We start from the raw sequence: 24,337 nt of genomic DNA, 5'->3' as shown, positions 1-24,337 counted from the left end.
TACCCCTGGGCTCCTCTTTACTGCTGCTACCCTGGATTATGTTTATGATCATAGAATCATAGAGTTGGAAGAGACCACAAGGGCCATCGAGTCCAACCCCCTGCCAAGCAGATTGTGGCCCAATTTCATCTGCTTGACCTTGCTTTCTGGACCCCACCTGTTACAGTGAGGTGGTGTTTTACCTGTTCCCACCTATCTCCCAGAGCAATGCCGAACCCAGTCTCCGTAGTAAAATCCCTTTCAGTGAAAACTGGGCCATCTAGTGTCAAAGAGAAGGCAGGCTCTGCCCTCCTTGCCAGAATATTATCAAGCAGTCCTTTGGAGCGAATCTTGGCTAATCAAAAAGAGGTGAATTTTGGAATATAGATATACCAAACTAGACGTGCTCCCTAGCCCTGGTGATTCCAGAGATCAAAGTCACAGGGAATCAAGCAAGCTTCTAATTGCTGGGTCACACCCTGAATTCTGTTTCTTGGTTACAATCACATGTGACAGGACGATGGAAAGGAGCTTGTGTGTCAAAACTGGCATTCCACCAGGTCTTGAAAGAGATCCTCTTCTCTCCAGACCCGAACCTCCTGTTTAAATGGCTGTGTTAACTGTTGCGCTGTTTCAATGGGATTGTTTTACTGCGCAATTTCAGTTGCGGACATTTGTTTTTAAATGTTATGATGGAGTTGTTTTATTGCATGTCTCTATTTTGCAGTTGACTTTATACATATCAGCTGCTTAGAAGCCATAATGGCAATTAAGCGGTATATACAATAACAAAGAGCAATAATAAAATATTATTAAGATGAGGGGGAGAGAGACATTTTTATCTCTGCACTGTGCTTTACAACAAATATGATGATAGGCTTCACAGCTCCAAAAGGTAGGCCACTCTTAGTTCAGTTTTACAAATGTAGGACTGAGGCTTGGAGAGAATGGCTTGCTCTAGGCTGTACTACGAATGTCTATCCTTGATGTGGGCATTCAAGCCCAGACCCCTTAAGATCACACACTCCTTAACATGATTCCTAGGGAGTCCCAGTGAACTCAGCGAACCTTACTTCTGAGTAAATTTACCCAAAACCACACATGACATTTTCAAATATTATCCACTAGTCTTCAGGGGCAGCAGAAGTTCAAAATCCACAGGAAAATAATTTAAATAAAATTCAGCCACAAAATCAACAGGGACTTGGATGATACAACAGCACTCCTCCCTTCAAAGACGGCATAACTGAGCGCTTTTACTACGGAATAAATCTCACAGAACACTCTGGTGTTTACATCTCAACACAGCTGTTTGAGTTCCTATTGTAAAGAGGCATCAACATACCTGCACGAGCCATTTTCTCCAGTTTTGCGCACTCCCGGAGGAAATTGTAGTAGGACTTCATTTCTCCTTCTGTTATCCGGACGGTGGAGAAAGGAGGGTTTTCACACACATGCTTCCTACATCTGTTACACCAAGAAGCCATTGAACAAGCCAGCGCGAAGGTGGCTATCAGACACCCGCCCCCTTACCATGCTTCCCCGACAGTCGTCAGCTTTTACTCATGCCAGCTTTCAATCCCTGCAGATGACTTATCCAGCTTAAGTTCATTCAAGGTCGTTTCAACGTGCAGAAATCTCCCCGATGCCATTGGCCAAGGCCTTGATAGGCTTATTGACTGCGCTTACTTCCTCTCATTTGTTTTAAATACCAAATCCATGTACTTTCATATTGACAGAAGGGGATGGCTGTGTGGGAGTGGCAACCTGGAATACAGCTCCTTCCTGGCATGGTCTCCTTATCATCCATTGATCGCTATGGCTTGCAGCTAAGTTCAGGATGCACCTATACAAATACCGCTGTGCATCTCAAAAAAGGAGACCATTGACTCCGACCTTGCATCATTTCTACCTGGAACATCTTCTCTCCACGCCGCTCTTGCTTGATGATGCATCATAAAGCTCGTGCTCTTCGCCCAAGGACATTACAGCGTTTGTCTTGGCGGCGCACTCTGTTCTGGCCACATACGACAATAAGCCTCCAATAATATGAGGAAGAACACCTGATTCATTTTTGCATCTACACAAAGCAGGCCAGTAAAACAAAAGGGGGGTATGCAGATGAAGAGGTGGGGCTATGCAAATAGGAGGATGCTTAACTTGTTGGGGTTGCCAAAGGAGAGAGTTTAGTGACCCATCCCTGCCATTCATTCCTGTGGGGGAAAGCTTCCCATCCACCCTAGACAGATGATGGCACTTTTACAGACATGGATCCCCCCAGGTGTGCAGAGAATGCCCATTGAGACCACACACCTGGCATGTTGACAGACCTTTACCTAGTTATTTAGTGTCAGGAGTGAGCTGGCAGTAAATCACACCATGTAAGTTGGAGTTAACTCTTTATTAGCAAGAGTTAAAAGTCAACTCTTTATTAACTATCTGCACAGACTTGGCAGAATGTCAGGCCTAATGAGCAAAGCAGCTCATCCCCGCTAGGTCTTGCCCCGTGTGTCAATTCCTGAGGCTAAAAGTCTCCACCTCCTCATAGCCATCTAAGTCCCCTCCTCTCCAGGGTTTTCCCAAGCAAGTGGAGACTGTGCCTGCATCAAGACAACCTCTCATCCACCTTTTTGAAGCCTCTTCTGGTTCTGGGAGACCAGGCGGGAGGGGAGCTTGTTGCAGTAGAAGGGGGAGACCCCATGACTCTTCACCAGTCAGACTCATCTCTGCCTCTTGGCCTCCCTCATCCCACTCCTCTGCTTCAGCCCCTGCCTCTGATTCTGAACTTCTCTCTGCCACAGACTCCCCCAGCTCACTGAGCACTGCTACCCGTGTCCCTGGGCATCTCAGCTGACAAGAGGGTGGTTGTGCCTGTGTTGAATCCATCCAGCAAAAGCTGCTGGCATTGACTTTTACTGCACTGTCTTCTGATTTAACACCATATGTCAGGGTCCAAAATAGCATTAGCCTGATTTGCTTAATGAGATTTTGTCACTGTCAAGATGGGCATTTTTCTTTTCTTTTCTTTTTTGTGTCATCGCCATTAATTATCAGACTGAAGAGCCACTACGGCATAGCTGTCAACTTTTCCCTTTTCTTGCGAGGAATCCTATTCGGAATAAGGGAATTTCCCGTAAAAAAAGGAAAACGTTGACAGCTATGTACTACAGTGGTACCTCGGGTTACAGACGCTTCAGGTTACAGACGCTTCAGGTTACAGACTCTGCTAACCCAGAAATAGCACCTCGGGTTAAGAATTTTGCTTCAGGATGAGAACAGAAATCGTGCTCTGGCGGCGCAGCAGCAGCGGGAGGCCCCATTACCTAAAGTGGTGCTTCAGGTTAAGAACAGTTTCAGGTTAAAAACGGACCTCCGGAATGAATTAAGTTCTTAACCCGAGGTACCACTGTACTAGGAGTACTACTGAACTTTGCATCCGATGACATTCTAAGTTCAGTGGCACTGACAGTATGCTTCTGAATGCCATCTGATGGAAACTGCAGGAGGAGAGAGTGCTCTTATGTTCAAATCCTGCTTGCAGGTTCCCACTGGCATCTGGCTGGTCACTGTGAGAACAGGACGCTGGACTAGATGTTCTTAAAGGGTAAAGGGACCCCTGACCATGAGGTCCAGTCGTGACCGACTCTGGGGTTGCGGTGCTCATCTCGCTTTATTGGCCGAGGGAGCCGGCGTACAGCTTCCGGGTCATGTGGCCAGCATGACTAAGCTGCTTCTGGAGAACCAGAGCAGTGCAGGGAAATGCCGTTTTCCTCCCTGCCGGAGTGGTACCTATTTATCTACTTGCATTCTGACATGCTTTCGAACTGCTAGGTTGGCAGGAACAGGGACTGAGCAACGGGAGCTCACCCCGTTGCAGGGATTCGAACCGCCGACCTTCTGATCGGCAAGTCCTAGGCTCTGTGGTTTTTTTTTTTTTTATAAATATTTATTAAGGTTTTTTAATAAGAAAATACAATAATAATGAACATTATTGCTTTGTTTTAACAAAGTTTCATAATATTCTTGAGCTTCCTCACGCCTCCCGCTCCCATTTGCATCTTTAATAATTTTTGTCAAGCAAATTATCATCTTATTTCCAAATCTATGACCACATGCTTAAATATCAATTCTTAATCTATTTTAATGATGGCCAATTATTTATAACCAAGCATCCTTCTTAACATTCCACTAAATCACAATGTTTCTGCAGGTAGGTCTTGAATTTCTTCCAATCTTCTTCAATCCTTTCTTCTCCCAGGTCTCGGATTCTGCCAGTCATCTCCGCCAGTTGCATATAGTCCATCAGTTGCATCTGCCATTCTTCCAGTGTGGGTAGATCTTGAGTTTTCCAGTTCTTAGCAAGTAGTATCCTTGCTGCTGTTGTTGCATACATGAAAAATGTTCTATCTTTCTTTAGCACCTTCTGGTCTACAATGCCCAGAAGAAAGGCCTCTGGTTTCTTGGTAAAGGTATACTTAAACACCTTTTTCAACTCGTTATATATCATTTCCCAGAAGGCCTTCACTTTAGGGCAAGTCCACCAGAGGTGAAAGAATGTTCCTTCATTTTCTTTACATTTCCAACATTTGTTATCAGACGAATGGTATATTTTGGCAAGTTTAACTGGGGTCATGTACCATCTGTATATCATTTTCATTACATTTTCTTTCAAAGCATTACATGCAGTGAAATTCAACCCAGTGGTCCACAACCTTTCCCAGTCCTCAAACATAATGTTATGCCCAATGTCCTGTGCCCATTTTATCATAGCCGACTTAACCATTTCGTCTTGCGTATTCCATTTCAGCAGCAAATTATACATTCTTGAAAGTACCTTAGTCTTAGGTTCTAACAGCTCTGTCTCCAACTTCGATTTCTCCACCTGGAATCCTAGCTTTTTATCACTTTTAAAAATTTCCTTAATCTGAGCGTAATGTAACCAGTCTCGCACTTTATCCTTCATTTTCTCCATACTCTGCAATTTCCAGTTGTCCCCATCTTTTTCTAACAATTCCCAATATTTCGGCCAGTAGGCTTCCATATTGGGTCTTTTCCAAGCCTTAGCTTCCAAGGGTGAAAGCCACCTCGGAGTTTTATTTTCTAATAAGTCTTTGTATTTTGTCCAGACATTAAACACTGCTTTTCTGACAATATGGTTCTTAAAGGCCTTGTTTATCTTAACTTTGTCATACCACAAATATGCGTGCCACCCAAAAGCATTGTTAAAACCTTCCAAATCTAGCACGTCAGTGTCTTCAAGAAGTAGCCAATCTTTCAGCCAGCAGAAAGCTGCGGCTTCATAATACAGCCTTAAGTCTGGCAGGGCAAAGCCCCCTCTTTCCTTTGCGTCTGTTAGTATCTTAAACTTAATTCGGGGCTTTTTGCCCTGCCAGACAAATTTAGAAATATCTCTCTGCCACCTCCGAAAGCACTCCGTTTTGTCCACAATTTGCAATGTTTGAAACAAAAACAACATCTTTGGCAACACATTCATCTTAATGGCAGCAATTCGGCCTAACAAAGAAAGTTTCAATTTTGCCCAACTTTCCAAGTCTCTCTTAATTTCAGACCAGCATTTTTCATAATTATCCTTAAATAGACTCAGATTCTTAGCTGTTATATTAACCCCTAGGTACTTTACCTTTTTCACCAATGATAATTCTGTTTCTCTCTGAAACCGTTCTGACTCTGCATCTGTCATATTTTTCCCTAACACCTTCGTTTTTTGTTTACCTAGGCTCTGTGGTTTAACCCACAGCACCACCTGCGTCCCTAGATGTTCTTACTGCCATGTAAATATGAAGAAGTTGTTAAGTTGCAACCCTATTGCACATTATACTTGGGACTCAGCTCCACTGAATTACTTATTTATCTGTCTATCTGTCCTGTTTATATCCTGCCCAGGGCAGATAACGACATAAAGTCTGATGAACGAAATTCATCCAGACTTGCCATGCATACTATGCCTGCTTAAATTCCACCTTCTACAAAAGGTGTCCTGGCCTCTTTGGCCGCCCTGTTCACGATGCAACTGAATTTTCTGTTAAAGAATGAAGAATCTGCAGGCAAGCCGTAATGGGATTTGACAACATCTGACAAACCCCCAGGACTTCGATTTTGGTTCATGCAAAGCAGAGCGCCATACAAAACGATGCAGAGGAAGGCAGCTATAATGAGCCTTGTAAAACAGAGTCCCACTCAAAACTGCAATTTTACATTACTGTTGCATTGTAAAAAAGGGGGGGTGTTTTGGACCCTTCACAAAAATTCATCATCTGGTATAAAATAGGCTTTTCTTTTCTATGGCCCCAAATGAGATGCCATGGTAGCTTTAGATTATTAGCTGGGAACACAATATACCAAGTCACACCAAGAGCTCACTTATCTCAATATTGACTAAACTGACTGACACAGGAGTCACTCTACATTTTGCCATCCCAAAGTACAAATAATTAGGGTTTGAATTTAGGAGTTTATCTTTTGCAAAAGTTACATTGCACTTTGTAGCTGCCAGTGGTGGTGTACTTGCTCTCACGCATTAAGTTCTGGCTTGAAGGAGCACCAAAGCTTATCCTGCAAGGAATAATTCTGTAGAACCTGTTTCTTGAAAAGCTTATCTTATTTATCCCCTTTACAATTTATAGCACTTTGGCTGAAAGTGTCTGGAAGATTGGTAAAAACCTGACCAGTTTCTCAAAGTTGTTGGAATGCAGAGCAGTCGGTCATTAGTTTGTCTGCTGTGAGCTTGCAATGACAGACAGGGAACGAAGTCATTTTTTTCCTAGCTTTTTTCTCTTTCCACCTTATAACAGATCAATAGGACAGCTCTTATATATAACTCCGGTGCTTTGCTGACAGCTCCTGTGTAGCAACACCAGTATTGATTCCCTTCAGACATGCAAAGCTTCAGTGGCATTAAGAAGTGTAGCAGGTCTCAACTTCAAAAGCACAGGAAGAAAATATTTACAGTCCTCCTCTGTTGTTATAGGAGTGAGGGTTTTGATCAGCCAGGAGCAGCAGTAAATGGAGCCAGAGTAATCCCATTAAGAGGCTGACTTCAGAGCCAACACGTTGTTAAGTGTATTTTAAGCAACATTAATGTTATGAAATAGGTAATGAGCTGTCAGGAACAAGCTTAAAGACCTGGATTCTAAGGACAGAAATAGATATTGTAATTTGGAACGGCAGCAAAATGTTGCAATGTGGAGTGTTCAGGGTCGCTGCCAAGCATGCCCTCCATTCTGTTCCCCTCTCCATCCCTCACCCTAAAAGACACACATCAATCCATGATTTACTGAGCAGACAGGAAACCTACCAAACTGTAGCTTAGAGTTACCTGTGAATCAGAGACTATGGTTTGCCTGTCTCCAAACAAACGATGAGTGGAAACCAGAGTTTGTTCCTTGCTTACAAGCTCAAGGCTTGTTTGGGAGAAACAAACCACACATGTAACACTAAGTCAGCAATGTGATTGATTAAATGGATATCTAGTTGTTTCCCAATCATGTTTTTCCAGGGGGAGTACTACTTTTTCAACAAAAAAGTATTGCATTTGTTGCATTTTAGTGTTTTGTTGGAAGCCGCCCAGAGTGGCTGGGGGGACCCAGCCAGATGGGTGGGGTATAAATAATAAATTATTATTATTATTATTACAATTAAAGATATTTTTAAATAAAAAAATCCATACATCTCTGGAATTTGTCAGATACCAACAATGCAATACCGTAAAATAATTTTAAGTTAATACTAGGAGGCAATACTGGCCAATCAGAGATAAAAAATATGTCCAGATTTCTATCTCTAGCATCCCTTCCCCATCTTTCTTTGGAAATTAGTTCCTTTACTATCTTCTGCTCAATCAAGATTTGGTATATTTGAAATAGCCACATCCCCCCACCCCAGTCCCCGGCTGAAGTTATTACAGTCCCAGTGGATGTTAATTCGGATTCCATCTTCCCCTCTCTCAGATTTTCAGTCAGAAAAGCTTCTTAGTTATTGATACTGAAACCAAGGAAAGGCTTTGTGCCTGCCTTCCATTTGCTAAGCCCTGCTTAGCTTCCTTCCCCCCCTTAGGTTAAAAAACAATAATGTCCCCCCCTCATCCTTCTCACCTCACCCTCTTTAAAACCTCAGCTCAGCTCTGAAATCCTGTGCCAAGAAATGCTGAAACGTGAAACTTGTATGGCTCATGCAAGCTGGCAATATTTGCATGTTTTTCTTAATTTGCATAAATTGAGCCTACTGATCCTAATAATAGAGAGAGGAGCAGAAAGCTATGTTGAGCTGAAGACCATGACAACTACTTCACCCCTCTCTGACCATGAGGCCTATTTTTCCATACTATTAATATACTATTACACTGGCAGAGATGGCCACTGCCTAGATATTAAGATATAATTCTTAATATCACTTGTTAGCTGCTTCTTATACAAAAAAGATCTCCTAAGTGAGTTGCAACATGTTAAAGAGCCTAAGCAAAGGAAAAAGTAAATTCATAAAAATCCATAATGCTGCCCCCCAAACCAATAGCAACATGCACAGCTAACAATGAACAACATCACCACAGTCCATCAACAAACCAGGGGAAAGAGGTAGGATTTTACCTGACGCCGAAAAGATGTTGGCAAACACACTAAGCAGCCCTCACTGGACAGTGTGTTCTACAGACAGGGAGCCACAAGCTGAAAAGGCCTTCTTCTTTGTCCTCCTCCAAGCCTCCCTCAGAGAAGCCCCCCAGATGATGATCTAAGGGTCCAGGTAAGTTATTACTGGGAAAGGTGTTCCAGAAGATGCCTAACTCTGAATCCTTAAGAGCTATAAACTGTGAGAAACAAGCAAGCCATCAAAGCTGAAGACACCCAGGATATTCTGCTCTGCGCCTGTTATCAATTTTTTGCACTTTCACAGTGCAGTTGTGGGAAACATGCAGGCAGCACTGCTCCAGATTTTGTGGGGTCCTTGGGCAAGTTGCCGTCGGCAGGTCCCTTTCCTGACTGGGGCTACCTGCTTCCCACTGTCTCCCTCTGCCCAGAAGGAGAGAAGACAAGGCGAGTAAACGCTGCTGCTCCTTTTTTCTTGCTCTCGCCTCTGCTTGCAGAAGGCAGGTGAACAAGCCAGAACAGAAAGGAAGAGGAGGAAGAGGAAGAGGAGCATGGCAAAGGGGGTCCCTGGAAGGGTCAGCAATTGGTATGGTCCTCAGTGCTGACCTCCAACGCCAACCCAGCAAGCGCCCATGCTTCTCCTCTTCTTAGATCTGTCCTGACCCCCGTTCCATTTTGCCTGCAGTACCCCCAATGCAGCAAGGCAAAGGAGAGCTTACCCAAGCTGGAAGCTGTTGCCGCGGCTTCTTCCACATTAGCGCCAGAGGTCTTGTGCATCCTCTCTCTCTGCCAGAAAAATAGCTGCAGCAGGCAGGGGTAGCTGCGAAGGTCTCATCATCGCCCCCAGCAAATGGGGAAATCATGCAGCCCGGTTGTAGTAGGCAGCAGTAGCAGCAGAAGCAGCCCAGATGCGTAGCGTTTCCCTTGGCAACTGCCTGCTCCGCACAACTCACCCTCGGTTCCAAGGAAGGCTTTGTCAGAAGGTTTCAAAAACCCAGATCAGCACTTGGAAAGCCCTGGGCTTGAGCCTTCTGATGCTACAGTAACGCAAGGAACATCCAAGTGACTTGGTCAGGTAGGAGATTGAATCCTGCGCTATTCGGTTTGACAAATCACACCTGAGAATCAGAGGAATCTCTCTGTACGTATTAATCCCTGTTTCTCTTGCAAGCATGGCTCTAGGACCCTAGATGGGGTTGGAATGAAGCAGTCAGGGAAGTGTTTGGGATGGGGGCAAATTGTCTCCCACAGCCCTACAGATGTTGCTGGACTACAACTCCCAGATTCCCTGACGACTGGCTGATGGGAGTTGGAGTCCAAAAGCATCTGGAGAGCCAGGTGTTCCTGCTGTATTATCTGAGCCCTGAAGAGACGGAAAGCCCTGAAACAGCCTCTCTGGTGAATCCCCCAAGGTTCACATGTATTGAATAAATACCTGCACAATTTAGAGGGGGTCAGTTTCCACCACTGTGTGGTTCAGACCACAGATGACTCTTCCGCAGTAACACATCTCTCTCCAGTTATTATTAGAGCAACCACAACAAATGCTCATCGTATTTTGAGCGCAATCATTAGTAGCACCCACACCTCCAGTTAAGAGCAATTTAATCATGAAGGTGTCCAAAAGAACAAGACACTTGTGGAACCTTGCTGTTAATTTTTCCTCCCCGTCCTTGAAATCTCCTTCACTCCTTCCTATTAAAACCTCGACAGCAGCACTCCTGCCTGGTCTTCCTGCCTCTAGGCACTGCGACTAATTATCATAACGAGGACAAAGCAAATGAAGCACTTAAGCTGTTCTTACTTCTTGTAGGATTACCACTTATTTTCTCTCCCCCTGCCTTTTTCTTTCTTTCTTTGGTCTTGGTTACTGACTCTGCCCCTGTGCTTTTAAAACAGCAAATGCACAAATCAAGTGAGCAAAGATTTTCCTGTGATTTCCTCTGCATGCTGTGAAAAGGTTCACCAGGTTGTTTTCTACAGAGCAGGCTGCCGGTTGAAGACACAGGTGTGGGGGCCTGTTAAAGGGGGAAAGTGGTACCCAGCTCCCACTTCTGCAACAAGTGCCCTTGTCTCCTGAGAAATAAGCATGGATCGGATGGGTGATGACTCAGCATCCATTGCTGTGGTGAGTCACTGCTCCTGGGTGACTTAACTGGCTTAACTGAGATCATTGTTTACTCTTCAGCACCAGCTTTTAATTCGGTGCTGCTCTTGGAGCCGACAGTATAGGGCCCCGACTAAGGGCTAAAAGAGGAACCACAGATGCATAGAACAATATGCAAGCTGACCTGAGCACATCCGCCTGCGCACAAATGCAGCACAATTAATAAAATGCTTCGGCTCATGTTGATAATGTAAAGCACAGCTGCTAATCGAGGAAAGGTGGAAAGGCATGACAGGGTGCAACTTGGCTTGAACTCTGTTTGCTTGTGCTGTCTGGGACACAGCAAGGAACAACAGTGCTGTATGAAACAAGACTATTAAGGATCGCAAACAAAGCCAGTTTTCAGGCACAGTCTGCAGCTTTCAAGCAACAAACGTAACATAGAAAGAGAATTGAAGAGTTGTTTATAGTGCTGTCACTGCTGTGCAAACACATGAACAACAAAGCTTATGACGTAAGAAATTTGGTAGACCTTATTTTTGTTTTTGCTTCATCAAGCTAACAAAGCTATCACTCAAGAAGCTGCAAACACACACACGTTTTTCTGCCCTGAGATGAACCCAGAAAATATATCCATGCAGAATCCAAGGTTTTCAGCACCATGCACTGAAAAAGCCAGCTGTGATGGGCACCTATTGGCTAGCGTCTGTAAAGTCATTAACCTGACTCCTCCCCACCCAGCTATTAGTCTTCCAACTATTTTAAAAGGGTTTGTGAATATTTTAGCAAGATTTATGCACGAAGTATAAATACAAAATACATTCTACATGTTGTATCCAGAGCTAGCCCTGCTTGGAACAAACCCACTGAAATTATGGTAATCAAGATGGCTAACTTTGTTACGTTTATTGACAAACTTGCCCATCCCCAATTAATGGCCACAAATGGAGATTCTTGTTCCAGCCCATCTCTTCTCACTGCAAAGTCTTGGAAAGACCAGCATTAATAAAAAGAAACCAAGGAAACAAGCTGAAGTGCAACTGTCCAAGGGCAAATGAATGTAGAAAACAGCACCAGGCATTAATTGCAAGCGATGCTGTTATTTTGCTCTTCCAATCTATGCAAAAAGGAGCCGCCTTGGCTTTTTCTTAATAATAGCTTCACTCCCACCCATTCATCAAAGAGATATATAAATAAAAAGGGGGTGATTAACGCTAATAAATGAAGTGAGCAATTTCTCCTGAATGCTGGCAAGGAGGAAAAAACCCTTGATATTTTTAACAATGCTATATGCGTACTGAGAAGGAGTAAAGTTGTTCACAGAAGTTCCTCTATGCTCTGAGTGCCTAGAGTGTGATCCTTGCTTGCCTGCCAGGTTTGTCATTTTGCCTGTTGCTTGGAGTTGTACGCCTTGCAAAATTCTCCACCTAGGAAGAGTTATGGCCACTGTCGTTTGTTGTTAAGGATTGTAAACTGCGGTGCCCAGAATTCTTTGAGGGAAATAATTAGCAGTGATTGCAGGAGGTTTGGGTCCCTGCCAACTCTATTGTTCTATGGTATGTGCTTTGAATATGCATAGAAAGTATGGGGTATGCATAGCTTGAGTGGAGGGTTGTGGAAGGGGAGGAAAGCTAATGCTCTCCTTTTTTAGCCATTGGTCTATTCAGAATACTCATCTGATTTTCTTCCTACCACAAGGGTGGGGCGGTCCTCCAGGCCTCTCAATTTGGGCCTTGATATTTCCCAGTCAGTGCACACCTTCTTATCAGGCCACACCTCTCACTAGCCTTGGTTCACACCATTCTTGAGTGGATACACACACACACACACATATATATATATACACACACATATATATACATATATACATATTTGCTTTCGTAGATTTTCACGGGTACAGGAATGCAGGTTTTGGTGTCCTCGGGTGTCTTCCCGTGTAAAAGTTGGGGTGTCTAGGCGACGTTTCGACGAGGTCTCACTCGTCATCTTCAGGCTGGTGCTTTCGGCTTCTTGTAGAAACGTCGCCTAGACACCCCAACTTTTACACGGGAAGACACCCGAGGACACCAAAACCTGCATATATACATATATATATATATATAGCCTTACTGTGTCTTAGAATTCTGATAACAACTCTTGTTTCCCTAGATGGAGGAAAGAGAAGAGTGCGTAGACACTACCCTACTGTACCTAGGTAAAATTTCCATTCCTTGCTCTGGCCACTTCTGCCTCTGACCATGCCCAGTGTTAAGTTGTGGGTGAACATATCAGACGATACAGCAATTCTTCAAACAGCTCTTGTTTATTCACAGGCCAGAACAGAACTGAACTGAAGGGTTCAGCCAGCCTGCTTATATAGAGCTCCAGTACAACGTAACAATAACAATTTTCTGTAACTATCCAATCAATGAATGTCACTTTCAATTCCTTATTTGCATAAGTGGACCTGGGTAAAAACTATCTACAGTATACCCCCCTGTTGGCCCAGGGTGAGAGCTTCAGTACATAACACCCAGCACTGGCATGTGGCCCCCAGAAGCCTGCTAAGAAGGCAATGTGGCCCATGAGCTAAAAAATATCCCCTGCTGCCCTGAAAGGTAAAAAGATGTAGATCTCAAAAAGTGTACAGTGATACCTTTGTTTCCAACCATAATCCGTTCCGGAGGTCTGTTTGTAAACCAAAACAGGTTGTAACCCAAGGCGCGCTTTCACCAATGGGGCCTCCAAAAAATATTTGTTCGTAATCCAAAAAAAATGGGTTATAATCCCAAAAAAGGTTGCAAACCAGGACATGCCCTTCCAGGTTTGATGTGTTTGGAATCCAAAACGTATGCAAATCAAGGTACTACCATGCAAACCAAGATCCACACTTACTTTTGATCTATTCTCAGAGCTAAGAGTTTTATGATGCCATTGTAGTTATTGTTTGTTTTCCTACTACCTTTGTCTCATTACAAAACAGGAATTATCCTGTGACAAAGACTTGAGAACATTGCATATCAATGTTCAGAACTTTCCCACGTTTGGCAGAGGGCAGATCTAAACACAGGAAAAACCCCGCTTTAAATAAATCAGAAATTAGATCGTCTTAACAAAAGGGGGGAAATCTCCATGGAAAATCGTGTTTTAAAATGTCGTGCTCTCTAGCATCATCTGGTGTTGCTTGCTTATAGCACATTCAAATCTCTGTTTCTTTACTAACATAGCTGAGTCCAGTCGCTTTTCGAACTCTAGTTTACAGTGCAAAGGTGGGTAGAATTGGTTGTAAAGTCACAGAGCCGTAAGCCTGAGCAGCCAAAGCACACCATCCTCCTACCCAGAAAAAAAAACATCCTGTGGCAATGAGTTCCACAGATTAATTGAGAGCAGAAGAACTGCTTTCTTCTAGCACAGCAAGTCAAGAATGCTTCTAGGTGAACTGCTGAACATTCATCATGTTTGCAGAGAGATTAGACAATGCTGGTTATTTAAATGAACGTTCTAACATTCTCAAGGAAGAGTACACACTCAGGATTACTTAACACAGATCACTTATGCCTTCACTGAGTATGTACCACACAGGACAGGAATGAAGCCGCTCCATCTCTGATCTGATGGCCATCACAGTTTTGTGGATTAATTGGTTTCGAGCAATTATGGAATTACAGGGACGGGGAAGCAGGGACTGCAACAGACCTTATGAAATATGCTCTTGTAAAATATTGCTTGCCTCTGCACTGAAATTGCCTTTCAAACACATCACATCAGCCACCATAAAAGGTGCTCTTTTTCCTGACCTCTAATAAGCTGGTGCTGATTCAGCTATAACATGATTCATGGCTGACTGTGTCATTTGGCCTGGAGTGTATCGCTAGGATATACTATTTAAAACACAGGCGACTGGTCCAGACAAAGAAAAAATAAATAAGGAGACTTTACAAAATAGGTCCCTTCCAATATTGCATAAGATGTGTACCTTTTCACATTGCACAACCTGTAAACCAGTCTTCTCCAATAGCCATACTGCCTGTGGCTTATGGAAGATGCAGTTTAAGATATCCGTTGGGCATCAAGTTGGGGAAGGCTATTGAAAAACACCAGTGTGCACTATTCAATGATTTAAGTTGTGATGGGTGTGAGAATGGGCTATTCCATACCAGTGGCGTAGCGTGGGGGGTGCAGGGGGGGCCGGCCGCACCGGGCGCAACATCTGGGGGTTAGGATTAGGGGGCGCAAATCCATGGGTTAGGGGGCGCAAATTACTTGCCTTGCCCCGGGTGCTGACAACCCACGCTACGCCACTGTTCTATACCTACAGCCCCACGCAAAGTGTTCACACAGTGGCTAGAGCAATAACTGATATGCGTTTTTAAAAATCACAAAAATAAACTGTTGATTTTATAGATAACTGCAGGCAGTTGCAGACCCCCTGCATCTGCAAGCCTAAGGAAGAAGCTTATAATTAAAGTTGGTGGTTGTGAGAGGAAAATATGAATTCCTATGACCCACGTGGGGGGGGGGGGATAACAAAAGATGCCTGGATTCAAAATGTGGGTCAAAACTCATTCTTCAGCAACAGAGACCACAGTAGCAAAGTTTAAACTCACAAAAGTCAAGCAACAGTAGAGAGTTGGGAATATAGGTTGTTAGACCCTGTTATCCTGTTTAGCCCACTTGCAAACAGCACTCCTCTCTTTCTGTTATTCTTATTCTTATTACTTCTGAGTAAACACTGTATAAAAGTCGATGGTGAGGATTGCTGGATAATTTGAGGCTATATTAATTGTTGTCTGGAACCACTATTTCAATTTTCCTTGTACTGTAGCTTGTATTAGAAAAGCAGTGTCTCAGCAGTGCAAATGGGCCCAGCCTTTTCATTGTGTAAAAAGGTAAAGGGACCCCTGGCCATTAGGTCTAGTTGTGGCCAACTCTGGGGTTGGGGCACTCATCTCACTTTATTGGCTGAGGGAGCCGGCGTACAGCGTCCAGGTCATTTGGCCAGCATGACTAAGCCGCTTCTGGCGAACCAGAGCGGCACACAGATACGCCGTTTACCTTCCCGCCGGAGCGGTACCTATTTATCTACTTGCACTTGACGTGCTTTCGAACTGCTAGGTTGGCAGGAGCAGGGACTGAGCAATGGGAGCTCACCCCATTGCGGGGATTCAAACCACCGACCTTCTGATAATAATAATTCTTTAGTGGCTGATAGATAATAATATGGGATAGGTTGTGTGGGAAAGCCACTTCTGACATCAGGAGGAGGTGGTGGTGTGGGCTCACATCCCCAACACATGCGCGGGGGCTGGCTTTCAGCCCCACATGATCAGGGGAATCCTCGGGCCGCGTCAGCCCCAGAACTGCAGACTGCATCTCACATCGGCTACTGTGTGCTCATATATTGCTTGTGGGCTTCCCATTGGCATCTGATTAGCTACTTCCCCCACAAAATCCTGGGAACTGTAGTTTGTTAACGGTCTTATCGCCTTTATCTGTGAGGGGCAATCTGTAGTTCCCACGATTCTTTTTTTGGGAGGAAGCTATGTGCTTTAAAGTCATGGTGTGTGTTATGTACTGAGGTTCTCACCCTGGGCCCGCAGGGGGATACTGTAGATAGTTTTCACTCAGGTCCGCATATGCAAATAAGGGATTGAAAGTGACGTTCAGTGATTGGATAGTTACAGAAAGTTGTTACAGTTGCGTTGTAGTGGAGCTCTATATAAGCAGGCTGGCTGAACCCTTCAATTCTGTTCTGGCCTGTGAATAAACAAGTGCTGTTTGAAGAATTGCTGTGTCAGCTGATATGTTCACCCACAACTTAACATCTGTCTGCTCTGGCAACTATTTCCATGCCTGGCTTAATTCCTCAGAGATCTGCTGTGGCCAAGAGACTGAAAAGCAGAGTGGAACACCTGGTGACTGGGCATAAACCTGTGCATGCTTTTGCCCTTCCTTGTATATTTTGAATATATTGTCGCCTGCTTTAGTTGAGATTCCTGCATTGCAGGGGGTTGGACTAGATGACCCTTGCGGGCCCTTCAAACTCTATGATTCTATAATCCATATATTTCGTGTCTTTTCTTGAGAGATGCTGCTGTCTGATGTGTTTTCCCTCAAGCTACCTTTCATCTGATCTGGAAACATAATAGTGATGCTGAGGGTTGCACATTTTAGGCATCAGTTTTGTGTGTGCAGACAACAGCTTCATTGCACAGGAGTTTGGAGGGTTGCAGACATGGAGAAACAAATCAGGTAATGGTGTGGACAGCAAGGTAAAATGTAACTTGAAATGCATTGGGTGGGGATGAGTTCTCTGCATTTTAAGTGCATGCCCTCAGTCTAACCATGTAAACTCTGTGAAAGCAAATCAGGATAAGTGCTCAATAAACAAGGTCTCTGGAGGAGAACTGTGTGCCCTAGTTCATGTTTCAGGATCCTCTGCAAAGCACATGGGTTTTGTGGCAGATTCAGGGATCCTCAGGGATCTACAGCACACAAGTCAATATGAAAACGGCTCCCTAAATAATAATAATAATAATATTTTTTATTGGTACCCTGCCCATCTGGCTGGGTTTCCACAGCCACTCCAGGTGGCTTCCAACAAAGATTAAAAATATATTAAAATGTCACGCATTAAAAGCTTCCCTGAAAAGGGCTGCCTTCAGATGTCTTCTAAAAGTCAGGTAGTTGTTTATCTCTTTGACATCTGATGGGAGGGCGTTCCACAGGGTGGGCGCCACTATCGAGAAGGCCCTCTGCCTGGTTCCCTGTAACCTCATTTCTCACAGTGAGGGAACCGACAGAAAGCCCTCGGCGCTGGACCTCAGTGTCCGGGCAGAATGATGGAGGTGGAGACGCTCCTTCAGGTATACTGGGCCGAGGCCATTTAGGGCTTTAAAGGTCAACACCAACACTTTGAATTGTGCTTGGAAGCATACTGGGAGCCAATGTAGGTCTCAGTGGCCACCCCCAGTCACCAGTCTAGCTGCCGCATTCTGGATTAGTTGTAGTTTCCGGGTCACCTTCAAAGGTAGCCCCACATAGAGTGCATTGCAGTAGTCCAAGTGGGAGATAACTACAGCATGCAAAACTCTGGCAAGACAGTCTGCAAGCAGGTAGGGTCTCAGCCTGCGTACCAGGTGGAGCTTGTAGACAGCTGCCCTGGATACAGAATTGACCTTCACCTCCAGGGACAGCTGTGAGTCCAAAATGACTCCCAGGCTGCGCACCTGGTCCTTCAGGGGCACAGTTACCCCATTCAGGATCAGGGAGTCCTCCACACCTGCCCGCCCCCTGTCCCCCAAGAACAGTACTTCTGTCTTGTCAGGATTCAACCTCAATCCATTAGCCACCATCCATCCTCCAACCGTCTCCAGGCACTCACATAGGACCTTCACCACCTTCACTGCTTCTGATTTGAAAGAGAGGTAGAGCTGGGTATCATCTACATATTGATGGCCACCCAGTCCAAACTCCCTGATGATCTCTCCCAGCAGCTTCATGTAGATGTTAAAAAGCATGGGAGAGAGGATGGAACCCTGAGGCACCCCACAAGTAAGGGCCCAGGGGTCTGAACACTCATCCCCCACCACCAGTTTCTGAACACGGCCCAGGAGAAAGGAACGGAACCACTGTATAACAGTGCCCCCAGCTCCCAGTCCCTCTAGATGGTCCAGAAGGATGTTATGGTCGATTGTATCAAAGGCTGCTGACAGATCCAGCAGAACTAGGAAACAGCTCTCACCTTTGTCCTTAGCCTGCTGGAGATCATCAACCAGCATGAGCAAGGCAGTTTCAGTCCCATGATGAGGCCTGAATCCTGATTGGAAGGGATCCAAATGGTCCGCATCCTCCAGATGTGCCTGGAGTTGTTCAGCAACCACTCGCTCAAACACCTTGCCCAAGAATGGAAGATTTGAGACTGGGTGATAGTTGGCCATACTGGCTGGGTCTAAAGATTTTTTTTAAGAAGCGGTTTAATGACCGCCTCTTTCAGCAGGTCTGGGAAGGCTCTCTCACAGAGAGAAGCATTCACCACCCCGCAGAGCCCATCACCCAGCCCTTCCCGGCTCGCTTTTATTAGTCTAAAGTTAAGCCACTTTCGAAAGCCAATTAACTTAGTCAATAAATTAGGCATTTGCAGATGATTTTCTTTCATTCTTTAGCCAGCTGATAGCTCCTGTTTAAAGGAATTCTGTAATGCAACCAGCAGTCCATGAATTGCTTTCATCTTCTGTGCCCACTTTTTGATTTTTAAAAGCCAATGAAAGAGACATGCCAAACGACATCCAGATGTGGTGAAATGTAAGCTGTCCATAACAAATCATCTGGAAACAAGAGAATAAAACCCACAGCATATACAGATCACACGTAAGGCATGTCTATGACAGAGTGGGCAAAGTTCAAAGACAAATTTACTACATAGAACCCTTTAAATGGAACTGGGAGCTATTAAAATTGCTTCCATGGTGATTCTAGCTTAGTTTTTTGTTTTTTAAAGAGCTGAGCAACCTAATTTAACATAATTAGGCCAAGCTTTAACTGCAGGCAGTGCGTTAAATAGAGGTGCCTGAATGTGCCACAGGTCCCAGGTTAACAGTGGCGCTGACACGGTTTGCAAAGACATGGAAAGGAATCACCACACAAATAACCTCTTGCTGCTCATGGAGGAGGCTAACAAAAGCCACAACAGCCTGGCTGAATGAGTCTGGAGTGCTGCCCAAACTTTGACACCACCCCCATTCTCAAATTTCTATTCCTCCCTTTGCATCTGTAATGTAAATGCAGTTATGACGTATGCATATTATCAAAATTCACATTTCTCAAATAACCCCACCTCTCAAGGCACACAAGTGACCACCTCCACTAAAAAATATCACTCAAGGCTGCAGTTATCTAGTGATTACTACATTATATGTATGTGAATTCCCACTGCCAGTGTATCCCATGTGGCTCAAGGATGAACACCACTGTATCTGAAAGACAGGTCGGCCATAGATTTGCAGATAACTATCTGTGCTTCACTAGGGATGCAGGTGGTGCTGTGGGTAAAACCTCAGCGCCTAGGACTTGCCAATCGCATGGTCGGCGGTTCGAATCCCGTCGTTCGGTCCCAGCGCCTGCCAACCTAGCAGTTCGAAAGCACCCCCGGGTGCAAGTAGATAAATAGGGACCGCTTACCAGCGGGAAGGTAAACGGCGTTCCGTGTGCTGCGCTGGCTCGCCAGGTGCAGCTTGTCACGCTGGCCACGTGACCCGGAAGTGTCTGCGGACAGCGCTGGCTCCCGGCCTATAGAGTGAGATGAGCGCACAACCCTAGAGTCTGGCAAGACTGGCCCGTACGGGCAGGGGTACCTTTACCTTTTTATCTGTGCTTCAAACACTGCAAGGTCCTCTACAATCTATTCCATCTTGTTTACGAAGGAGTCTAGTTCCCTTGAAACTGGTGGGTCTCAAACACACACAAAAGTACTGGAGTGAGGAGAGAGGAGGTATACCCCACTGACTTTCCCAAATAGCATTCCCGTTAGGACTTCTTGAGTGCTTATGGCAGGACCGGCTACTACTACCCCCACTGCAGGTGCAAAATAATTCTAAAAGATAATTGCTATGTCCTCAAAGGAAAGTGAAAGGATCTTCCCAAGAGAGTTCAAAACCAAATAAGGTTCTTGCCCTATAAGGGAAGCTAGATGTGGGGTTTGGAGTTAAGGTAAAATGGACAGGGAGAGAATCTGTGGAGATGTCCCTTTGTTTAACTGCTTCCAGCCAATTGGTTCAATAAATGACTGATTAGTCTACGGGATGACTCCTATTTGTATCCTCTCTTTGAATGCTACAGGATGGAGATGTAAATTGGTGGACCCCGCACTTCTGCAACAACCAGCCCTTTGACATTATTGCCATCCAAGAGCATTGGTTACTAGAGGTTAATTTTATTTCTGCCCAGAACAAGTTCCTGATCCCATGCAATTTTATACAGTAGTTCTGCTTAGTGATTGTATGTGTGTGTGTATTAAATGTTGCCATTTTTAAAAGTATTTTGTTTATTTTAGATCTTGTATGAAATTCATTTTTATTCATTTTAATTGCAATTTTATCCTACCTTTTCCCTCAAGGAACCAAAGGTCCTCTATCACCACAATTCATCCACACACAACAAAAACCCATGAGAGGTTAGGCTGAGAGGCAGAGGACAGGTATGGTATAATGTACATATGTTTTGGATGTACTTTCTTTTGTAAACTGCTTTGAATACCAATTTGTAGAAATACATAAATAAAAAAGTAATAAACATCATTTTTGGATAAACAGCCTCATGTAAAATAAGTACTGCTTGGACACCCACCCACTTCACAAATGGCTTTGTGTGGATAGACCCTTTAGATTTTCATTTAATAAGATTGCTCTTTATTTCTCGAGTGCCCTGTACAAACAGAGCTACTACCAATCAGTGCCTTTGCTTTCTAGCAGAAATCATCACCATCAGCTACTAGTAAAAAGACTAATTAGACTGTAGATCTCTGGGCAGGGCCTGCTTTTCCTTTTAGTAATTTGCACAAGCCCTAACAACATTAAGGACTTTGCAAACAAAGAGGCAAATGAATGAAAGGGGTAGAATGATCCCTGCTCAGAGCAAGGCTGGCATCAGAGGGTTGGCACTGCTGAGAACCCACCAAGATTCAAAGATTCTACTCCATTGCTTATCCCTGGAGTCTCCTGGCACCATTGCTGCCTGCTCACATTCCCTCTCCTAGTAAATGAGCAGTGAAAGGAAGATGGAGGAAGAACAGCAGCTTTCACCATCCATTGCCTCTCCCTCTGGGAGGTGGGTCCAAAAGGAGAAGCAACTGAATTGACAGCTGCAGCCAAGGTGAGGAAGAGGAGGAAGAGGAGGAGGGTCCCATGGAAAGCAACTTTTTTATTTAAATTGATATTGCATTTATATCTCATCCTTTTCCCAAGAAGCTCAAGGCGGAGTATATTGCCCTTTCCACACTATCCTCAGAGCATCCCTATCAGGTAGGTTAAACTGAGAGGTGGGCCAAGGTCACCCTCGGGTGAGGACTCGAACCCTGGTCTCTCAGGTCCTAGTCTGACACACCACACCTGCCTCTTGCCCACAGATGGGTAACCAGCGATAGATGCAAAAGCTGTGTTTTCTTCTATAGGATATGGGCATGTCATACAACACATTGCATCTTCTAATCCGAAATGGGCTCTTGTGGGTGGAAAATCTCTTCCTTTGCATTCTCTTGTCAAATGTGCCAAGCATGGCGTCATGGCTCCCTTTCCAATGAGCCGACGGCATTACTGAGCTGTACAAGATGATGTGCATGCGGTAGCCTCATTCAGGGGGGAAAAGAGGGAGCAGGAAAATGATCCATCTAGAATTCAAGGCTGGGGCTACCCTCCGGCTTCCTTATTCCAGAACCGCTGAAGCGGCACAGATGGTTGGGAGAGAGGCAGCACCTGCGCTTCGCTTCTGAACGTTTCAACCGGTTGCAGCTTTTCAGCTTGACAAGACGACGCTCGCGGACGTGCTGCATTTAACTGCCACCCCCTCCTGCTGCCAAATGGCTTCGCCTTCTAGAATTCATCTGCAATAATTATTCATGCATGTGCAACCTTTGCACACATTCTGCAAATTAGCTCAGTAGGACGAAGCCAAATTTAGCACGAAAGGTAACCTCCAGAACCTTTAGTTAGAAACCAAAACCACACAGATCACACCAGGCTCGCTTAAGAGCATCAGTGGCAACAATTAGCCAGGCAGAGCCCAACCTTAAAAGTATCCGGCTAACTGGCGAAAGGCACCGACCATATTTGATAGCTCAAAGCACAGAAGATGCACGAGGAGGCACCGCCCCGCCTTCCCTCTGGGCAATGCACAGATGTACCAGGATGCCACATTCGCACCCTCCCCAGGTGTAACACTGACACACCAACGCTTCCTAGCCTTTGTGAGCGAGCAGCATGGCACCATCGCAGCCCTGCAGGGAGGAGATCCCGACACATCCACAGAAATAATAATAATAATAATGGGGAGATCGAAGAAAAAAGCAGGAGAGAGAGAGAGAAAGAGATGCTTTCCTTACCCACATGGGTGATGACCGTAGCCAGCCGCTGGCTCAGCTCCTGGTGCGACATCTCTTCTTCTTTCAGCCAAAAAAGCATCTCCCACCGAAAGGACCACACAGCATCCAAGAGAGGGAGAGAGGAGGAAAGCGCCTACCCACACCCCACACCGCCCCCAAGATGTAGCAGGAGCGGCAGGCGGCTCAGCCACAGACACGGCGCCTGTGCCACTCCCACTGCGCGCAGGATCCTTCCCGGCTGCCGCCGCCGCCGCCGCCGGGCTTCGTAGGTCTTACACCGGCTTCGGCATTGGCCAGCGCTGGGCACATCCTGAGCGCGCTGGCCCGCCCCTCGCCAGGTCCTCCCCAAAGCGCACAGGCGACGGGGGGCTCAACCTTCTGCGCCCCAAATCTTCTTGGCACAATGAACCCTGGTGCCACTCAGCCGGCTGCCCGGCGCCACCACCATTCCTGGATTACAAAATCCCTAGTAGGAGTGATGATAATAAGAATAAGAGAGCTGTTCCAAGGGGACCCTAAGGCTGCAAGACTGGGAAGAACAGGCAGCAGCAGGCTTGCACACGGAGATCTTTTGGACCCAGGGCCCCGGAATGCGTCCCCCCCGCTTCCCTTTTCTTAGGCAGAGGCATCAAGCGTCTCCCTCGCGCGCCCCCACCCCGTCTCTCTTCCTCCGCCTCCCAGCTCCACCTTTGCTATTAAAGGGATGGAGGTGGGTTAGGCACTCAAGGCTGATGGCTAGAAGAGGCAGGGAAGAATCAGGAAAGCACAAATGGGATCATGGACGCACGTGGATGGAGAGAGAGAGAGAGAGAGAGAGAGAGAGAGAGAGAGAGAGAGAGAGAGAGAGAGAGAGAGAGAGAGAGAGAGAGAGAGAGATGCCTAGGGAGGAGAGCAGGATCTTCACCACATGTTTGCTGGCAAAGATAGACATGTACCAGGATCGGTCTAATTCAGTCATTTCTTAAGATTCATGAAACAGGCACAAATCACACTACTGCAGAGAACAGACCAAAAAGAGCCTCTTGCAAGAGGGAAGGCGTGCAGGAAAATGTACTTCAACAAAATGACATTGGCTAAGGCTTGGATATTTTTTTTACCCTGTGTGTGGTGGACAATTCATACGTGCAGTAGTTAACTTGCAGGGGGAAAAGGCATACAGCCTACGGACCACTGCAAATGTGATGAACTTGCTGCACAGAAAACACTTCTGTGTAGGAAGAAAATGTTGATGATGATGATGATAGCTAGCATGTCTATAACATTCATTCATTCATTTATACACTGCTCTTCATCATAAGACCTCAGGGTGGTTCACAGAACATTGTAGAGCATTTAAAGTGTTTTGCATATATTATCTTGGTGTAATCCTTACAACAGTGCTCTAATGATATTATTCCTGAAAATACATAAAATACACAAAAAAGGGCAGTCCTGTAACATAGATCAAGTTGATCACACACTCAGCACACATGTGTACACACACACACACACACACACACACACACACACACACACACACACTATAATGCAGGTAGGAAGGCTGGGGCAGAGTGACTTGCCTAATGAGTTCATAGCAAA

The 24,337-nt window shown here is 45.2% G+C and overlaps 1 protein-coding gene across 10 annotated transcripts in view; it reads right to left on the bottom strand.

The window, feature by feature from the left end:
• Positions 1-23,534, bottom strand: part of MCF2L2 (MCF.2 cell line derived transforming sequence-like 2) — a 215,018-nt gene extending 191,484 nt beyond the window's left edge. For 4 of the 10 annotated variants that reach the window (XM_081910767.1, XM_081910770.1, XM_081910761.1 and 1 more), the window contains exon 1: positions 22,760-23,533. In XM_081910767.1, the coding sequence (XP_081766893.1) occupies positions 22,760-22,838 (79 nt within the window). In that variant the 5' untranslated portion in view covers positions 22,839-23,533. Of the gene's footprint in view, positions 1-8,582; positions 8,797-9,298; positions 9,455-22,759 lie in introns of those variants that run through there. The other 6 variants (XR_014168247.1, XM_081910760.1, XM_081910764.1 and 3 more) reach the window with 4 other exon arrangements.
• Positions 23,535-24,337: the final 803 nt, after the last annotated feature.

The sequence above is a fragment of the Podarcis melisellensis genome, assembly GCF_964234715.1.
Source record: "Podarcis melisellensis genome assembly, chromosome: 5".
NCBI lineage: Eukaryota > Metazoa > Chordata > Lepidosauria > Squamata > Lacertidae > Podarcis > Podarcis melisellensis.
The sequence above is the reverse complement of the archived record's forward strand: the minus strand, read 5'-3'. Positions and strand labels throughout refer to the sequence as shown.